Below are 16,092 nucleotides of genomic sequence, written 5' to 3' on the forward strand. Positions count from 1 at the left end.
TACTGTCCCAGATGTCAGGGGCTGATATAATATACAGCATTACTTCTCAAACTTGAAAGGTCAACTTTGTTTTACTATAATCTAGTACAGACAGATACTTCTGTAAAATACAATAAAAATATCACAACAAAGTCAAACTGTTACAAAACTTTTGAACACTCAGTATCTGTATTGCCTTGTTGCAGATTAATTATAGTTTACCAACTGGCACTGGTATACAGAAAAAAACTGAGTATCGCTAATATATATATGATCTATATATCATACACACATGTATATACAGACACATACACAAACATAAATACATACACACACATACCTTAGTACCTTTGCATAAAGATTGTGCATATTCTTCCCTGTTACTGCATGTAGTTTGGTAAAATAAAAGCACAGGCTTGTGAGCTTTTTGGTCTATAAATAAACCATCTTAACGACTCTTGGGTATTTAAAAAAAAAAAAAAAGATTGTGGATATTCTTGTGGTTCTTCTTATCACTAGATTCCATACATGAGTCTAAATCAAGCCCCTACGTTTTGTTTGCTTTTTGCGTAGAGACCAAAAGATTAAGGCTGGTTTATTTTTCCCATGATTTCTACCTCCCAGTTAAAATCGACCAAGTTTTTATATGGGGAGTGCTTGTTCTCTGCTAACTGAATGTTTAGAGGTACTGTGTTAGCACTGGAGTAGAAATTGTAGAAATAGAAGGAATTACTATTTTAAGAAATGAATGCCCTCCTTTTTTCTGATTTTTAAATGAAGTCTCTTGCTTTAAGTTCTAGTTTCCTGAAATACTGCTGATGAAACTTTCTGTATATTATTTTCATAAAAGAATCAAACTGTTTTCTACTGACCATTTTGTGTGTGTGTGTGTGTGTGTGTATATCCTTTTTTTTTTAATTGAGGTATAACCTTTAATTTTTCAATTAAATTTTTTGTGTGCATTACAAACTGTTTTGAACAAGGTTGCCATTGTGACTAGAGCAGAGTAAGCAAGGGAAAGAGAACTAGGAGGTAAAGTCAGAGTGCTGGGGGCCAAATCACATAGGGCCTTTGTAGGTCATTGTAAGAACACTGATTTTTACTTCAAGAGAACCCATTGGGGGGTCTTCAGCTAAGGAGTAACACGAGCTGCCTTTTCCTTTTAACAGGTCACTGGCTACAGCATTTAGACTAAACTATGGGGCACAAGGTGGAAGCAGGGAATAGACCAAGAAGTAGACACTAAGAAAGAAACTTTGATGATGTATTAGGGAGCCCTGGCAACATGAGACTAAACGGAGTTCCAGAAAGAAAACAGAAAATAATGGGAAAGAAATGATCCAAGAAATGAAACAGTTTATCCCCAAATTGAAGGGCATGAACTTCCAGGTTCAAGAGGCACAGTGTCCAGCACAATGAGTGAAAGGTGGCTCACATGAAGGCACAGTTCATGAAATCAGAACACCAGTGACAAGGAGAAGATCTGAAAAGCTGTCAGAAAAATAAACAGAAAAGTTTAGAAATTACATTATCATTGGGCTTCTCGGTAGCAGTGCTGGAAGCTAGAATATTGCTTTTCAAAATTCTACGGGGGAATTCTTGTAGTCTAGAATTCTGTAGTTGGCCAGATCTTTACTGAGTATGAGGGTAGAAATATTTTCTGACAGACAACGTTTCAAATGTATTTTCTATGACCTTGTCTCAAAACATAACTAAAATACATGTTTCACCAGAGTGAAGAGGTGTAGACCAAGAAAGAGGACAAAAATAGAGAGGAAGGCAAAGGGAATTCCCAGGGTAACTGTGAAAGGGCGCTCCCCGAATGAAGGCTTTGCAGCAGGCCTAGAAAGCAACAGTCCAAATTGGAGCATATCAGAGAGTCCCAGGAAGGATAGCTCTTATTTTAAAAATGGAACTGTAAATTATTTAGGAGGTTTGACCATGTGAAGAACTGTATAAAGGGTGATTTATAGCGTTTTTGAAGGACATGGGAAGACTTTAGTAAGATGTTGAAGGAGAACTAAATAAGCAAATGAAAAAGAAGGAAATTATTAACTCCAGAAAATGAGATCGAGTCATAGCATCATGATATTCTTTGGATCGATAGAGACCAATATTGGAGGAGAGGGAAGAGAGGGTATAAATGCCTTACAATGCTTATCTACCTTAATAGTAAGTCAGTGTGTAACATCAAAATGAATCAAGGCCTACAGTATACACATTCTTTTAAAAAATGCTGAGATAAATATTAAAACACCAAAAGGGTTAAAAGTGTATGCTACTGGGGAACCAGATGAAGACAGGGAGGTGGAGCAGAGGATGGCTATTTTTAGTGATATGCCTTTTAGCACTTTTTAACTTTTCAACTGATGAGCATGTAATGTTTTGATAGAAATAAGAATTTTAAAAATACGAAGAAATCAGGTCATTGTTGTACTCTTGGAGGGCACATCTCAGTTAAGGAATTACTACTTGACTGATCTTAACACTCATCTATTCCAAAGAACGATTTTCTTGTTTATTTAAGGCTTTGTTCTTGAAAGTGTTTAAGACTATTCCTTCTCTTAACTCAAGCTAACTGCATTCCAGTGCCTTAAAGTATCTTTAGCCTCTGTGGCTGTTTTTTTAAAAAAAATATTTAATTAATTAATTAATTTATTTATTTGGCTGCATCAGGTCTTAGTTGCAGCAGGCAGACTCCTTAGTTGCATAATGCGAAATCGTAGCTGCAGCATACATGTGGGATCTAGCTCCCCGACCAGGGATCGAACCCGGGCCCCCTGCATTAGGAGCTCGGAATCTCAACCACTGCGCCACCAGGGAAGTCCTGTCTGTCGCTGTTTTTAAGTAGTTGTTATAATATGTGTTTGTGTTGTATCTTGTGTACTCTCTTTTTGTCACTTTTTTTACTGGCCCTCTGAATGTCTAGAATAGTTTTATAATGGAAATGGGAGTATGGAAATTCTTTTAAAGCAAAGTGGGAGAGGATGACCCTTTCTAAAATAAGTGGAGAATATCTGGTTTGAAAAATAAAGGCTGCACAGAGATAGGAAATTATAAGATATGGTGAGTAGACAGACTGAAGTATTAGATATGTAAGGTTGTTGTAAAGGAGATGCAGATAAATTAGGACCAGATTAAAATGGACTCTGAATGCTTTGACTAATTTTGGAAACATTCTCTAGGCAATCCAGAGCCAGAGAAGGTTTTTAAGTAGGAAAATGACAGTTATCCAAATCAAAATACAAAATTTTACATCCAGTTTGTACATATCACAGCTATATACAAAACAAATAAATTGTCATAAAAAACAAACATGGAAAAGAACTCTCTCAAAATGATGATACTGGTTGTCTCTGCAGTAGGACTCTGGATGACTTTTCTCTTTCCTATTATTTCCACTTTTCCAAAAATTTGTGTATTACTTTATGATAGCAGGGTAAACATGAATCATTATTGTCGCATCATTGCTTCATTGAGAAATCAGCTGCATCCATTGCCTCATGCTTCCAGCTCTTTCTTTGTTGAAAGGGTAAATGTCCTAAGAATGTCCTCCTGTGAGAAAATATGAATGCTGAAGAGGGCATGAACTTCAAGGAAGCATCTGATCTTCAGCTTGGCCTTATCTTCCAACTTATTTTAGGATTGTTAAAGATTCACTCCAGTCAGTCCAATCCCCAGCAGGCTGTCCTGACAATCCCTAGCCAGCTCAAACCACTCAGTGTAAACACATCTGGAGGTGTGCAGACGATACTGATGCCTGTGAATAAAGGTGAGTTCTTCACCTGTGGGTGTGCTTGTCTCTGGGTCTGTCTGGTGGGAAAGTCTGTATTCCGTCACTTGGTGGCCGCTCCTCCCTTTTTCAGCCTGCCCTTGAGCTGTCACCATACTCCCTGGCACCACCTCTAGGACTGAAAGTCAAACCCAAATGATCCACTGACTTCTAAACAACTGCCCATTTCTTAAGTTGAGTGGGGGGGGGGTACATTTTAAGTATTTATAAGAGTGCAGGTTAATTGGATTTTTATTTTCTGAGTTTAGTGACAAGCCCCCATTTCCGCAGTTGAAGATACCAGCTCATTTACCCTGGTAGTAATAGTAAACAGCCGCCTTGTCAATCACTGTATTAAAAAAGGACCATATCTGTTGTACTGAAATTGTTTTTGTGCTAGTAGTCTACAGAGGGGCTACCACCTGGGAGTTAGATCATTTTCATTAAAATAATTTCTATATTACTTATATCCTCTCCTCCTTTTTTGCCTGTTAGTGGTTCAGTCATTTCCTACCAGCAAATCGCCTGCCATTCTGCCTGTAGCTGCCCCAACTCCAGTTGTCCCCAGCTCTGCTCCAGCAACTGTTACAAAAGGTATGTAGTTTCCCACAGTATATTTGCCCAGAAGTTTTGTGCAAGACATTACTGTAATATGACTCCCTTGAATTTCAGCATCCATGAATCAGTCACTTCAAAAATATGTAGAGTGTTTATATATAGACTTGACATTAAGGGAAATACAGAGATGTGTAAAGCATCATTTCTGCCCTCCAAGAACTTATAATCAGGTTGAAGAGAGTTGCAGTAGACAGCAAGCAATGACTGATACATGCAGGGTAAGTGATCTGGAAAATGAATGCTGAAGTATTTCAATCTAGGATGTCTGGTCAGGGAAGCTGGGGGTGTGGAGGTGGGTAGCACTTTTGTGTAGCACTTTGTATGGGACACGGATTATAACCTGGACTTTAGAGTGAAGCATTTTTAGCTGTGGAGGGGTCAAGGGGCATGCCAGATTAAGGGAACAGTAGAGACAAAGACTCAGAGGGTTTGTTTGGGGGAGTAGACCAATTAAAGGTATTCATCTGGGGTATGTAGTTGCAGTAAAGGAGCTGTAGGTAGGGCCAGACCTTGGCAGCTGGCAGTGGGGACATTTCTGACTGTTGAGTAGATGGAGATAGTGCAGTGGGTTAACAACATATTTTGACATGTGTAACATCTACAGTAATGATAGCTACCATGTGTAAGAGCCTATAATGTACTAGGCACCATGCTAGCTGCTTTATATATATATCACTAATTATCACAGTACTTTAGGACAGCTATTACGCCCATTTTGCAAATGAGGAAACTGAAGTTTGGAGATACTAAGTCCATACTTCCCAAGTCTAGAAAACTAGAAAGCAGTGAAGTCAGAATTTGAAATACTTTTCAGGCATGCCAGGATCTCTCATAATAGTCTTGTGAAGAGATGGATTTGGAACTTAGAGCATGGCCATCTAAAGCAAGGGTTGGCTGACTGCAGTCTGCTGCTCATTTTTTAATGAGCACATGGCCATGCCCATTCATTTACATATTGTCCATGGGTACACTGCAACCTCAAGAGTTGAGTAGTTCTAGCTGAGCTCATATGACCCACAAAACCTAAAATATTTACTGATTAGTTCCTTATAGGAAAAGTTAGCTAGTCCTGATGAAAGAATTGATACTAATCTAGACCACCGTTTCTTCTCAGCAGTAGGTATATATCATAGGCCTTCCTCATACAGATTCTGATTCAATTAATTTTGGACTGGGGCCAGAGCATCTCTGTTTTGATGTTAATTGAGGAAAATTTTGTGTAGTGAAGTGCAAAGATACTAAGCATACCATTTGATGAGTTTTGACAAATGCATAAACCCAAGTAACCAATATTGCATTCAAGCTATAGAAATTTCCATCACCTTGTGCCCCCTTCCAGGCAATTCCCATCCCGTATAGGCAACCACTGTTCTGATTTCTATTATGATAGATTAGTTGTCTCTATTTTTAAACTTTATGTGAATGGAAGTACATACATTCTTTTGTGTCTGATTTCATTCACTCACTGCAATGTTTTTGAGATTCAACCGTGTTGTTGGTGAGTAGTATTCCACATTGTAGGGATGGATGGATATACCATAATTTGTTTATCCTTTCTCCTGTTAGTGGAGATTAGGGTTATTTCCAGTTTGGGGCTATTATTTGTAAGTCTCAGCATATGTTTTCATTTCTCCAGTAGAATAGCTATCCCAACCTGAATATGCTGATTATATAATTTTGTAATTGTTTGAGTGCCAGATTAAAGTGAGTATACTTGCAGGAATTCCCTGGAGGTCCAGTGATTAGGGCTAGGTGCTTTCACCGCCATGGCCTGGGTTTAATCCCTGGTTGGGAAACTAGGAACCTGCAAGCCATGCAGTGTGGCCAAATAAATAAATAAATAAAGTGACTATACTTGCACCTATAGAACTGGAGTATCTGAACTTTTTCTGAGGCCTTTCTTTTGTTTTTTGAAGTCTTGGAATCACTAGGGGTTGGGGGAAGATGTATTGCTAACAGTGAAATTAGCAAGGTCACTCAATACAAGTCTATATACATACTAAAGCCATTTTGATTTCTATATAGAAATTAACTGCTGACAACCCAGTAAACATTTCTGAGAGAAATTTAAAAGATCTAAATAAATGGAAGGATATACCCTTATAAATATAATAAATTATAAATAATTATAAATATATTATTTAATTATATTAATTTACTGAAAGACCTGATATGTTATTAATCCTCCCCCCAAATGACATAGATTCAATACAGTCCCAGTCAGAATCCCTACATTGTTGTTTTTGTGCTTGTGCAGAAATTGACAAGCTAAATCTAAAATGTATATGGGAATGCAAGGCCTAGAGTAGCTAAGACAGTCTTGAAGAATGAAAAGCCAGGGGACTTGGGCCACCAGATATATATATACTATAAAGCTACAGTAATTGAGATAGTGTAGTATTGGTTTAAGAATAGACAGAATATAGGGGTGGGGCAGTGGGAGGTACAAACTGTTGGTTGTAAGATAAGCTCAAAGGATGTATTGTACAACACAGGGAATATAGCCAATATTTTGTAATAACTGCAAATGGAAAATAACCTTTAAAAATTGTTTAAAAATAAAATTTTTTAAAAGAAACAGAATAATTGAACAGAAAAAAGAGCCCAGAAATAGACTCATGCATATATAGTCAACTGATGTATGACAAACTCAGTAGGGAAAGGGTGTTCTTTTCAATAAATAGAGCTGAGTTAATTGGATATATCCATTTGGGGAAACAACAAAACTTGGCCCCTGCCTTACACCATAAACAGAAATTAATTTAAATTGGATCACAGACTAAATGTGAAGGTAAAACAATAAAGCTTCTAAAAGAATATGAGAATATCTTCATGACCTTGGGCAAAGAACACACAAGAAAGCTAGCCGTAAAAGAAAAGATTGATAAATTAGACTTTATTAACTCTAGGAACCTCATTTTATTAGAGGGACAAAATTAAGAGTGAAAGTCAAGCCACATCCTGGAAGATAATTTGCAATTGATATATCTGACAAAGGAGTTCTGTTCAGAATATACACAGACCTAAAAATCAATATGAAAAAGACTGACACTAATTTTTTTTAAAGAGCAAGAAATGTAAACAGGTACTTCACAGAAGAGGATATTGAAATATCTCATAAGGAAATGAAAAGTTGTTCAACCTCATCAGTCATCAAGGGAATGCAAGTTAAAACCGTAGTGAGATACTATTCTATCACCAAAATGAAAAGAACTGACATTACTAAGTGTTGGCAAAGATGTGAAGCAACTGGAACTCACAAACACTGCTCATGGGACTACAAATGGATATAATTACTTTGGAAATCAGTTTGGCAGTTTCTAATAAAGTTAAACATATATCTGCCCTATCATCAGATACACTTCTAGGAAACGCATATATCTGCCCTATCAGCAGATACACTGCTAGGAAACACATGTGTATGTCCAACCAAAGACATATACAAGCATGTCCATTACATTGTTATTTTTAATAGCTAAAAAGATGCTGACACAAAAGGGTAGCACAGTATGATTCCAGTTATATGAAATTTAAAGTGGACAAAAGGTGGTTATCTTTGGCAGGAAAGAATGCCAAAAGCGTAAGGGGGCCAGGTTGAGGACTGGAAATATGCTATTTTGATTGGAGTGATGGGTACATGGATGAATACGTAGGTAAAATTTATCAAACTGTACCCTTAGTATTTGTGCATTTTATGCAAGTTATGTTATGCATCAATAAAAAAGAGAAAGATGCACTAGTAGATCTCATTTGTAGACCCTTGCTTTTATGAAACTTGAAGGATGTTGAGTAGGAAAATGACACTAACATGGTCCTTTAGGCAATTTTTCTGGTGCTCATGTACAAAATGGGTTGTTAGGGAAGAGATTGAAGGCAGGGACGCTGATACAGAAGCAGCGAGTGTGTGTTCACAGTATTTTGATCAAAGAAGACTGTGAAAGTAAAGGAAGACAATACTCCTGAGACATTGCTCTCTTCCATCAGTAGATTTGGTGATATTAGAAGCTGCATGTGATTAGCTTGGATTTTTCCAAGCACAACAGATCTGATTTTTGCTTTTTGCCCTGTGTCTTAGAACACTAAGATAATGCTAAAAGTTGATAAACTTAGCTGGAGAGATGATAAGCAAAAGGATATTAGAACTTAGAACAGGCCAGCATTGTATTTTAATGTGGCATTGTTCAAGTGTGTCTGTGTGTGTGAGAGAGAGATATCTCACATAGCACTGTGGTTAGCCCTCTAAGGAATATCTAAAAAGCCACTTTGTTGCCCCGCCTTGTCATGAGACCCAGGCTAACAGTTCTCCCCTTGTCTGCTGATCCTGTGATGATAGGCGCCGTCTCAGCGCCCTGGCCATGTCTCTGCAGCAGCTGCTGTGGCAGTGTCCTCACTGAGTTTCCATGCAAGAGCTTTTGTTTCTGCCCGCACGTGTCCTTCCGTCATTGAACCCTAACAGCTCTCTCATTGTTGCTCTTCCCTTGTAGTGAAGACTGAACCAGAAACACCTGTGCCAAGCTGCCCCTCTCAGGATGGTCACACAGCAGTGAAAACAGAAGAAAGTTCTGAGCTGGGAAACTATGTCATTAAGTAATTATTTCAGTCCTCTCTAAGGGAGTTGTGCTTTCAGTGTTTATGGTACTTTTAAAAAACCATCCCTGAGACAGCTGCATATGTGTAGAGTTGTGTGTATGAGTTAAGCCCTTTGATGGGTGGAAACCTGTCCGTGTGTGGTGAACAAGTATTACCATTTGCTGCACAGCTCAGGAGTGTTCATTTAACCCCTTGACGTGACCTCCGAGCAGCACTTGATTTGTTGCCTCAAAAGCCTCTGGTGCGATTACAGATCCCCCTCCATTTGAGCTTACCAACACGAAGTTTCTTTGCTGAATCTTTGGGTATGAAATTTTTCATGATGTAATTACCCAGGTGTGTATGCATTTTGTGTCGGAGTATCTACACACCTGCCTAATCTTAAACAGCTGCCTTTTCATGGCCCATACAGACTCAGTGCTTCTTCTAAAAATACTCCCTGAGATTTTCTAATTTCCAAATTGGGAACCCACCTCTGACTGCATATTTTGAAGTATCTCAAACTGCTGGGAATGGTAGAAACTTAGCCACTTTCACGTGACAGGTGACAGCATGAACTGTAATAACCCTACGATAGGCATTGTATGATAGAATTCCCTACTCTAGTGACAGTCACATTGCAAAAAGATTACGTGGCTATTTAATTTTAAAATATAGATAAAATGAAATGTCAGGTTTGCATAATTTGTCATTCTTGGGGTTTCATCTTAGTGTTGACTTTTTAAGCATTGAATGCTCTTCATTTATAAAGGTGGCTATGCATAGAAGGAAGGACATACCAATATAGTTGGTTTAAGTTTTAATTCCCTTGGAAAGGAGAAGTATATACATAAATTCATGTGTGTTATATGCACATACACACACACACAGTTAGAAACTGCTCTGTGTATTCCCTACCTTAATTTTCTTTTCTTTATCCTTCTCAGGATAGACCATTTAGAGACTATCCAGCAACTCTTAACAGCAGTAGTAAAGAAGATCCCTTTAATCACTGCAAAAAGTAAGACAATACTGAATATGTGGGTGCATTTTTTTTTTAAAGCTGTGAAGTACTTGGGATATTGAGTCAGCTCGAATCACTTGGTGTTGTAATCAATACTGACATGATAGTTGTCATAGAGGGTTTTAGCTACAGCTGTAGCTCATTTGCAGGGTTTTAGAATTCAGAATATCTTGGTCAGTTAGTCTTACTATTTTCACGGTTTGATCTGCAGAAGGAATTTTTTTAATCTTTCATCTTAACACTCACTCTGTAGAAATGAAATGCACGACTGTCAAGACCTCCTGCAGTGAAGTCTCCTCTATCCCTGCCCATTGTCAGCAAGACTGAGCAGTTTGCTTCTCAGCCCCAATTGCTCTGACAGAATCAACAGCCCTCACCAAGGGCATGACCGACAGCCTGTGGACACTTAGGCGTCGGCTCTCGGGCAAGATCACCCGCGAACATTTAGAGGGAAGGGATGAAGCAGATTATCATTTACATTCATGGGAATATGAAAACAATAGGCCAAGTACAGACTACCTTATTTTTTTCGAGCTGTAATAGCAAAGAAATTATTTCTTTTTTTCCCCTCAAAGGGGTCATTTTGAGGTAGCTCAAAGTAAACTCAGTGGTTTTTCTAGCCCAGCAGGAAAAAAAATTTTTTAATCTTTTTAAAAAAATTCAGATACAAATACAGAATATTAGAGCTGAAAGGCAGTTCAGGAACCATCTTTCCCAGTGGTCTCATTTTACAGTTAAGAAAACTGAAGCCCAGAGAGATGATATAGGTTGCCCAAGGCAGCTTAGTGAATGGCAAGGCCAAGGCTAGATCTCAGGTCTCCTGTTCCCAGCGGAGTGCCATTTCCACTTATTTTAATAGGTAGTCTACTGCCATGAAGCTTTCTCTACCAGAGAAGCTGCTTTCCCAGGGAGGGCTGTTGTTTTGAGAACACACGAATGAGTGTGTTATGTTGCATCTGAACTTGCCTGTTGAGGAACATAGCCAATAAAGAGGTCTAAAGAAACTTTTGGACATGCTTCCAGCAAATAAGATTTTATTTAAATCATAACTTTATTCAGAGTTTGCTGGATATGTGCATTCTAGGTGAAGATGCCAGCTGTTTTTCTGCAAAATCTGTGGAGCAGTATTATGGCTGGAACATTGGGAAAAGGAGAGCTGCTGAGGTAATCCCATGTTTGCTGCAGGCCACCACTGAGAGCCTATTAGAGAAAATAACCAAAACACATGTGCATTCTGGCTGCTTCCATAAACCTTGTCACATGGAGCAATGATAAATTTTGCAGCATGTTTCGTTACATTTTTTTTTTTTTAACTTTATTTTTTGGCTGTGTCGGGTCTTCATTGCCGCACACAGGCTCTTCATTGTGGCGCCAGGCTTCTCTCTAGTTGTGGCATGTGGGTTTTCTCTCTCTAGTTGTGGCGCGCAGGCTCTGTAGTTTGTGGTGCTCGAGCTCAGTAGTTGCGGCGTGCGGGCTTAGTTGCCCCATGGCATGTGGGATCTTAGCTCCCCTACCAGGGATCGAACTTGCGTCCCCTGCATTGGAAGGCAGATTGCTTTACCACTGGACCACCAGGGAAGTCCCTTGTTAAATATTTGATGGTAGAACTTTTTCCTTAGTTAAAATCTCATTCTCCAAAGACATGTAGCTAGCCTTTGAAAGATCTACTTTTTCCTGCATTGGTAAAAATTTCTAAAAAATTTTAGAGAATTATATTAAAGTTAAGTCAAGTATTTATTACTCAGTGTGGTAGCAACTATGCCAGACAGTAAGGTTATAAGAGGAAGTAGCAGGTACAAAGGCATGCTTAGGAAGCTTTGAGAAAGTCAGTGTGATGAGTTTGGGTAAGGCTGGGAAGGGTGGGGAAGTGGGAGAGATCACAGGTTAAGACCAGGTGAAACACCTTATAGGCCAAACCTAGGAATTTCAGTTTTATTTTATAAGCATTAGGTAAGAGTTCTTTTACTTTTTTTTAAAAACTGAGGAGTAACACCATCAGATTTTTTTTTCCTTGGAAAAAAATGATTCTAACAAGTTAGCATGGTAGTTTAGAGTTGGGTGATTTATTTGAACACGCTAAGTTGAAGAATTCTCCCCCTCCCCCCTCAATTTGTTTAAGTGGCAAAGAGCGATGACAATGCGAAAAGTCTTACAAGAAATACTGGAAAAGAATCCAAGATTTCATCACCTGACTCCGCTTAAAACCAAGCACATCGCTCACTGGTGTCGCTGCCATGGCTACACCCCACCTGACCCCGAAAGCCTGAGGAGCGACGGGGACTCGATCGAGGATGTGCTGACCCAGATTGACAGCGAGCCAGGTGAGCACTGGTGGGACTCGGAGCACCATCGGCAGCCGAGAGGTGTTTCCTTGGAGCCCACGGTCACCTCTCAGCCTCCATGGTTTTCGGGCCACGTCAGCCCCAGCAGTTTTCAGTGCTCTTTCCTTCAGCTGAGGTGAAGGGACCTGAGGACTCCAAGAGCTGCCTCAGAGAACAGGAGCCCACCCTGGGTGTCCCGCCCACCCCCCAGGATGGTCCCTACAGAACTATTTGTGCCCAAGTGTCCCGAGTGTTGTGCCCCAGCCAGGAATGTTCTGGCCCGTGACGTGCAACAGGAACACACTGTTCATTCAGGAGCCCCCTTCCTCAGCATCATTTCTCCTTTGAAGACCTTCTTGATCTAACTCCTTTCCTCGTGGCAGAAGTGACTTCTTCCTTTGTGACCTTATAGCCACCCTCACACAGACGAGTCTTCTCCCTGAAGATGGGGACGATATCTTATTTGTTACTTTATCTCCAAAACCTAGCCTGGAAGTGCACTGTGCTGGAGGCACAGGTTTAAACAACTAATAATGTTGCAGATAAAATGAATTGTTTTATGATAAAGACACAAATAACTGAGCTATATGTGGGCAGGGGTGCAGGGGAGCTGGGTATACAAGACCTACGAGGAAAATATTTGGAGTTTCACCTTAGTGAATAAGGAGTGTTTTCTCCTCTCAACCCCATTTCTGTAGAAAAACAGATGCTCCACCTCCCAGTCTGAGGGAACCTGGAGCACAGGGAGGGTCTGGGGGGGATCCCTTAAGACTTAGCACAAGTCCCATTTTCTCCATGAAGCTTTCCCCAGAGCCCTAACGCAGGGTGGCCTCTCCTTTCTCTGACCTCCAGTGGTGTTTAATATCAGAACCTTGAGGGTTTGTCAGATTTATATCTAAGCTTTTTGGAGAGCAGAGACCATGTCGATTACTTCTGTGCTTCACCCGTAGTGTATGTAAAGCACAATACTTACCTGTACTAGGCTCTCTGTTAATACGACTGATTGATCTGTGAGCATCCTGCCAATAAAACAGAGAAAGCCAGGAGCTGGATGCTCTACCTCCACCCTGCTGGCTGCCCTTAACTCCCATCTTGTCCCAGTCTGGACCTCACTTATTTATCTGTAAAGTGAAAGGGATGCACTAGAAGATTCCCAGAGCCCCTGCTGGCTTTAAACTTCTAATACTCTTTGTTGGGCTTTGTATAAATCAACTTATTAAAGACTGGATGCATGGTATACACTAAAATGTTAGTAGTACTTATCTCTAAGCAGAACATGGATGATTTTTAATTGCTTCATTGTGCATTTCTAAATTCTCCAGATTTAAAATTTGAAAAAAAATTAGTGGAGTGGGAGGATGGCCTCGTTTTTGGTGGCATAAGTATGAATTATGTGCTGTTTTGACTTAGAGTGTCCTTAACAGCACATATGTTTTAACACAAGATGCCTGTCTTGGTGCTTGTCTCCCTTATGAATTACTAGTTCTCATAATTATAGATCCATTGAATTTTAGAACCAGAAAGAAGGTCAGCTCCCTTGATACTTACCCTTCTTCTCTGGGTCTCAGGCTATTGGTCCCTCGGAGATGGAAAGTCCCTTTCTTTTGTCACCACAGCTGTCATAAGACTGATTACCTCTCATTTAGAGTGCCCGTCATCATTCTCCTCTGCTGACAACCTCTGCCGGAAACTGGAGGACCTGCAGCAGTTTCAGAAAAGAGAGCCAGAGAATGAGGAGGAGGTGGACATCCTCAACCTCTCAGAGCCGTTAAAGATAAACATCAAAAAAGAACAGGACGAGAAACAGGAAGAAATGAAATTCTACCTGCCACCAACACCAGGCTCTGAATTTATTGGTGACATCACGCAGAAGGTAGGGGACTAAGGCCTATGCTGCTGGATCCCTAACCAGGTGCAAGGTGCTCAGACGTTCAGCCTTAGAAACTGATACCAGACTTTCTGGTGAAGCAGGTGTATGACTTCCTTCTGCCTGGTAAACCTGGGCTCTGCTCTCTGGGCACCTGCCTTCCTACATCAGGGCCCTTGGGCAGGAAAATGAATTACATGTATAGCAAGGCTGCTCGTTGAACATGAAACTGAAGCAAAGGCAGCTAGATGTAGGCAGTTTTTTACTTTTCATCTCCTCTTTTCTCATTTGCCTCAGTAGAAGCACCTTTCCCTCATGAGGCATGTCATAATGAGCTCTCCCTGACACTGTAATAGCTCCCAAGTGCCCTGCCAGGGTGTGGACGTGGCACTCAGTGCCCTTATGGTACAGGAGAGAATTATCTACCTACCTCCAGTGGAACGCAGCCTCGCTTCAGCATCTGCCTGCTGCACGGCTGCTTGGGATCCAAGTGATGAAAGACTAGTTTTTTTTCACCTACAGAAGGAGATGACAAATGGGGCCATTTCCAAGCATATCTTCATCACCTATTGCAAATAGGGCCTCAGAGTCTGATTCCAGGCTTTCCAATATGTTGCTCCCACTGTCAGAATTCATGGCAAATCCTACATTCTCTCATGAAGGAGATTTGGGGGTAAGAGCAGGATTATAATAGCATTTTAACAATCCCTTAGAAACATGGAGTGGTAGGATAACAGATTTTCTGGTTGTTATATTCTGTGTTACTTCTCCATGAGTTTTGTCCAGAATGTTTGTGGAGTTATTCTTCCACCCGGACATCATCTTGGGTATCAGAAGCGTGCTTGTTTTTCACGTAGACATAGGAACAAATGGCTTTCTTCTGCTCTTCCAGATTGGGATCACCCTGCAGCCTGTGGCGCTGCAGAGGAATGTGTATGCGTCGGTGGTGGAGGACATGATTTTGAAGGTGGGTGCCTGTGGGCAGCAGAGGGGCCGTGAGCTGCCGTCAGGGGCTGAAGCGCTGAGGGGCCAGCCAGGCAGGACAGCCTGGATGCCAGGCTGCTTTGAGTAAGACAAGGACAGAAGTGGAACAGAGATGACAGGCTTTACGATTTCTCAGCTTATTCGGGCTTAAAGTTTTCTCTTTTTTTTCCTTCTGATTTTTAAATGAATTAAATTGTAGTTCTACAAGAGTTTCTGTACTGATGTCACTCTAATGATATCTTTCAGTGCCATTTCAAGTGCTTTTTAAGTAGCCTGAGGTGAGAGTCAGAGGTCTCAGTGCTTAAGGAGGTGACTCACATATCACAACAACAGAAACAGCCACAACTGTCCCATCCCTCGGTGAGAGGATGACAAAACCAGGTTCCTTACCCAGCCGGACCCTAGCTCAGTAGTTCCTTTCCTGGTAGATCTCCTCCAGGAGCAGGGATACCTCACAAATAGCCCTCACCTGTTCTCCTTAAAAATAATGTCTGATTAATGAAAATTACCCCCTTCATAATTTCTCAGAATCATAGCCTCTGTAATTGTGGGCTATTATTTGTGGTCTATTATTCGAACCTTTAATTTTTCCTTAAGGACTTTTGATCCTTAGATACAGCTGTTTCCAAGTTTAGGGTATGGGATGGGGTCAGCTGCATCCCTTCTTGCCAGCAAGCAGGTGGCCCTTTTGAGAGTAACAGCATCTTCTGTTGTAGGCTACAGAGCAGCTGGTCAGTGACATCCTGAGACAGGCTTTGGCGGTTGGATACCAGGCAGCATCTCACAACAGGTACCGTTACCTCTTTAGTTGGTGGTGTCAGGCTGACAGATATTTCTTCACAGTTTAGTTGCCCATCATGATGTTTTAGACCTAAGTCAGTTCAGTAGGAGGTGTCAGTGCTTGGGACATTCTCAGAGGCAGACAGACTTGGGGGTCTGCTTGGTTGTTTTGAGACAG

At 40.6% G+C, this 16,092-nt stretch overlaps 1 protein-coding gene, 1 long non-coding RNA gene and 1 pseudogene across 11 annotated transcripts in view; 2 read left to right on the top strand and 1 right to left on the bottom strand.

Annotated features, from left to right (window-relative positions):
* YEATS2 (YEATS domain containing 2) overlaps positions 1-16,092 on the top strand; it is a 107,903-nt gene that overhangs the window by 88,836 nt on the left and 2,975 nt on the right. For 5 of the 8 annotated variants that reach the window (XM_082459945.1, XM_082459947.1, XM_082459949.1 and 2 more), the window contains 9 exons: positions 3,623-3,751; positions 4,247-4,345; positions 8,854-8,956; positions 9,886-9,959; positions 11,047-11,126; positions 12,082-12,283; positions 13,930-14,156; positions 15,043-15,117; positions 15,851-15,924. In XM_082459945.1, the coding sequence (XP_082316071.1) occupies positions 3,623-3,751; positions 4,247-4,345; positions 8,854-8,956; positions 9,886-9,959; positions 11,047-11,126; positions 12,082-12,283; positions 13,930-14,156; positions 15,043-15,117; positions 15,851-15,924 (1,063 nt within the window). The other 3 variants (XR_014262969.1, XM_082459950.1, XM_082459951.1) reach the window with 3 other exon arrangements.
* LOC309659832 (large ribosomal subunit protein eL29 pseudogene) overlaps positions 1-16,092 on the top strand; it is a 183,950-nt pseudogene that overhangs the window by 68,350 nt on the left and 99,508 nt on the right. The window lies entirely within an intron of this gene.
* On the bottom strand, positions 12,424-15,036 carry LOC309659835. Of its 2 annotated transcripts, none has more exons than XR_014262995.1 (3): positions 14,581-15,036; positions 13,832-13,982; positions 12,424-12,722 (listed from the first exon to the last, which is right to left on the bottom strand). It is a non-coding gene; the product is annotated as an uncharacterized lncRNA (long non-coding RNA). The 2 variants fall into 2 exon arrangements; XR_014262996.1 differs by having other exon boundaries at positions 14,577-15,036.

Source organism: Balaenoptera physalus, assembly GCF_965194825.1.
Source record: "Balaenoptera physalus genome assembly, chromosome: 4".
NCBI lineage: Eukaryota > Metazoa > Chordata > Mammalia > Artiodactyla > Balaenopteridae > Balaenoptera > Balaenoptera physalus.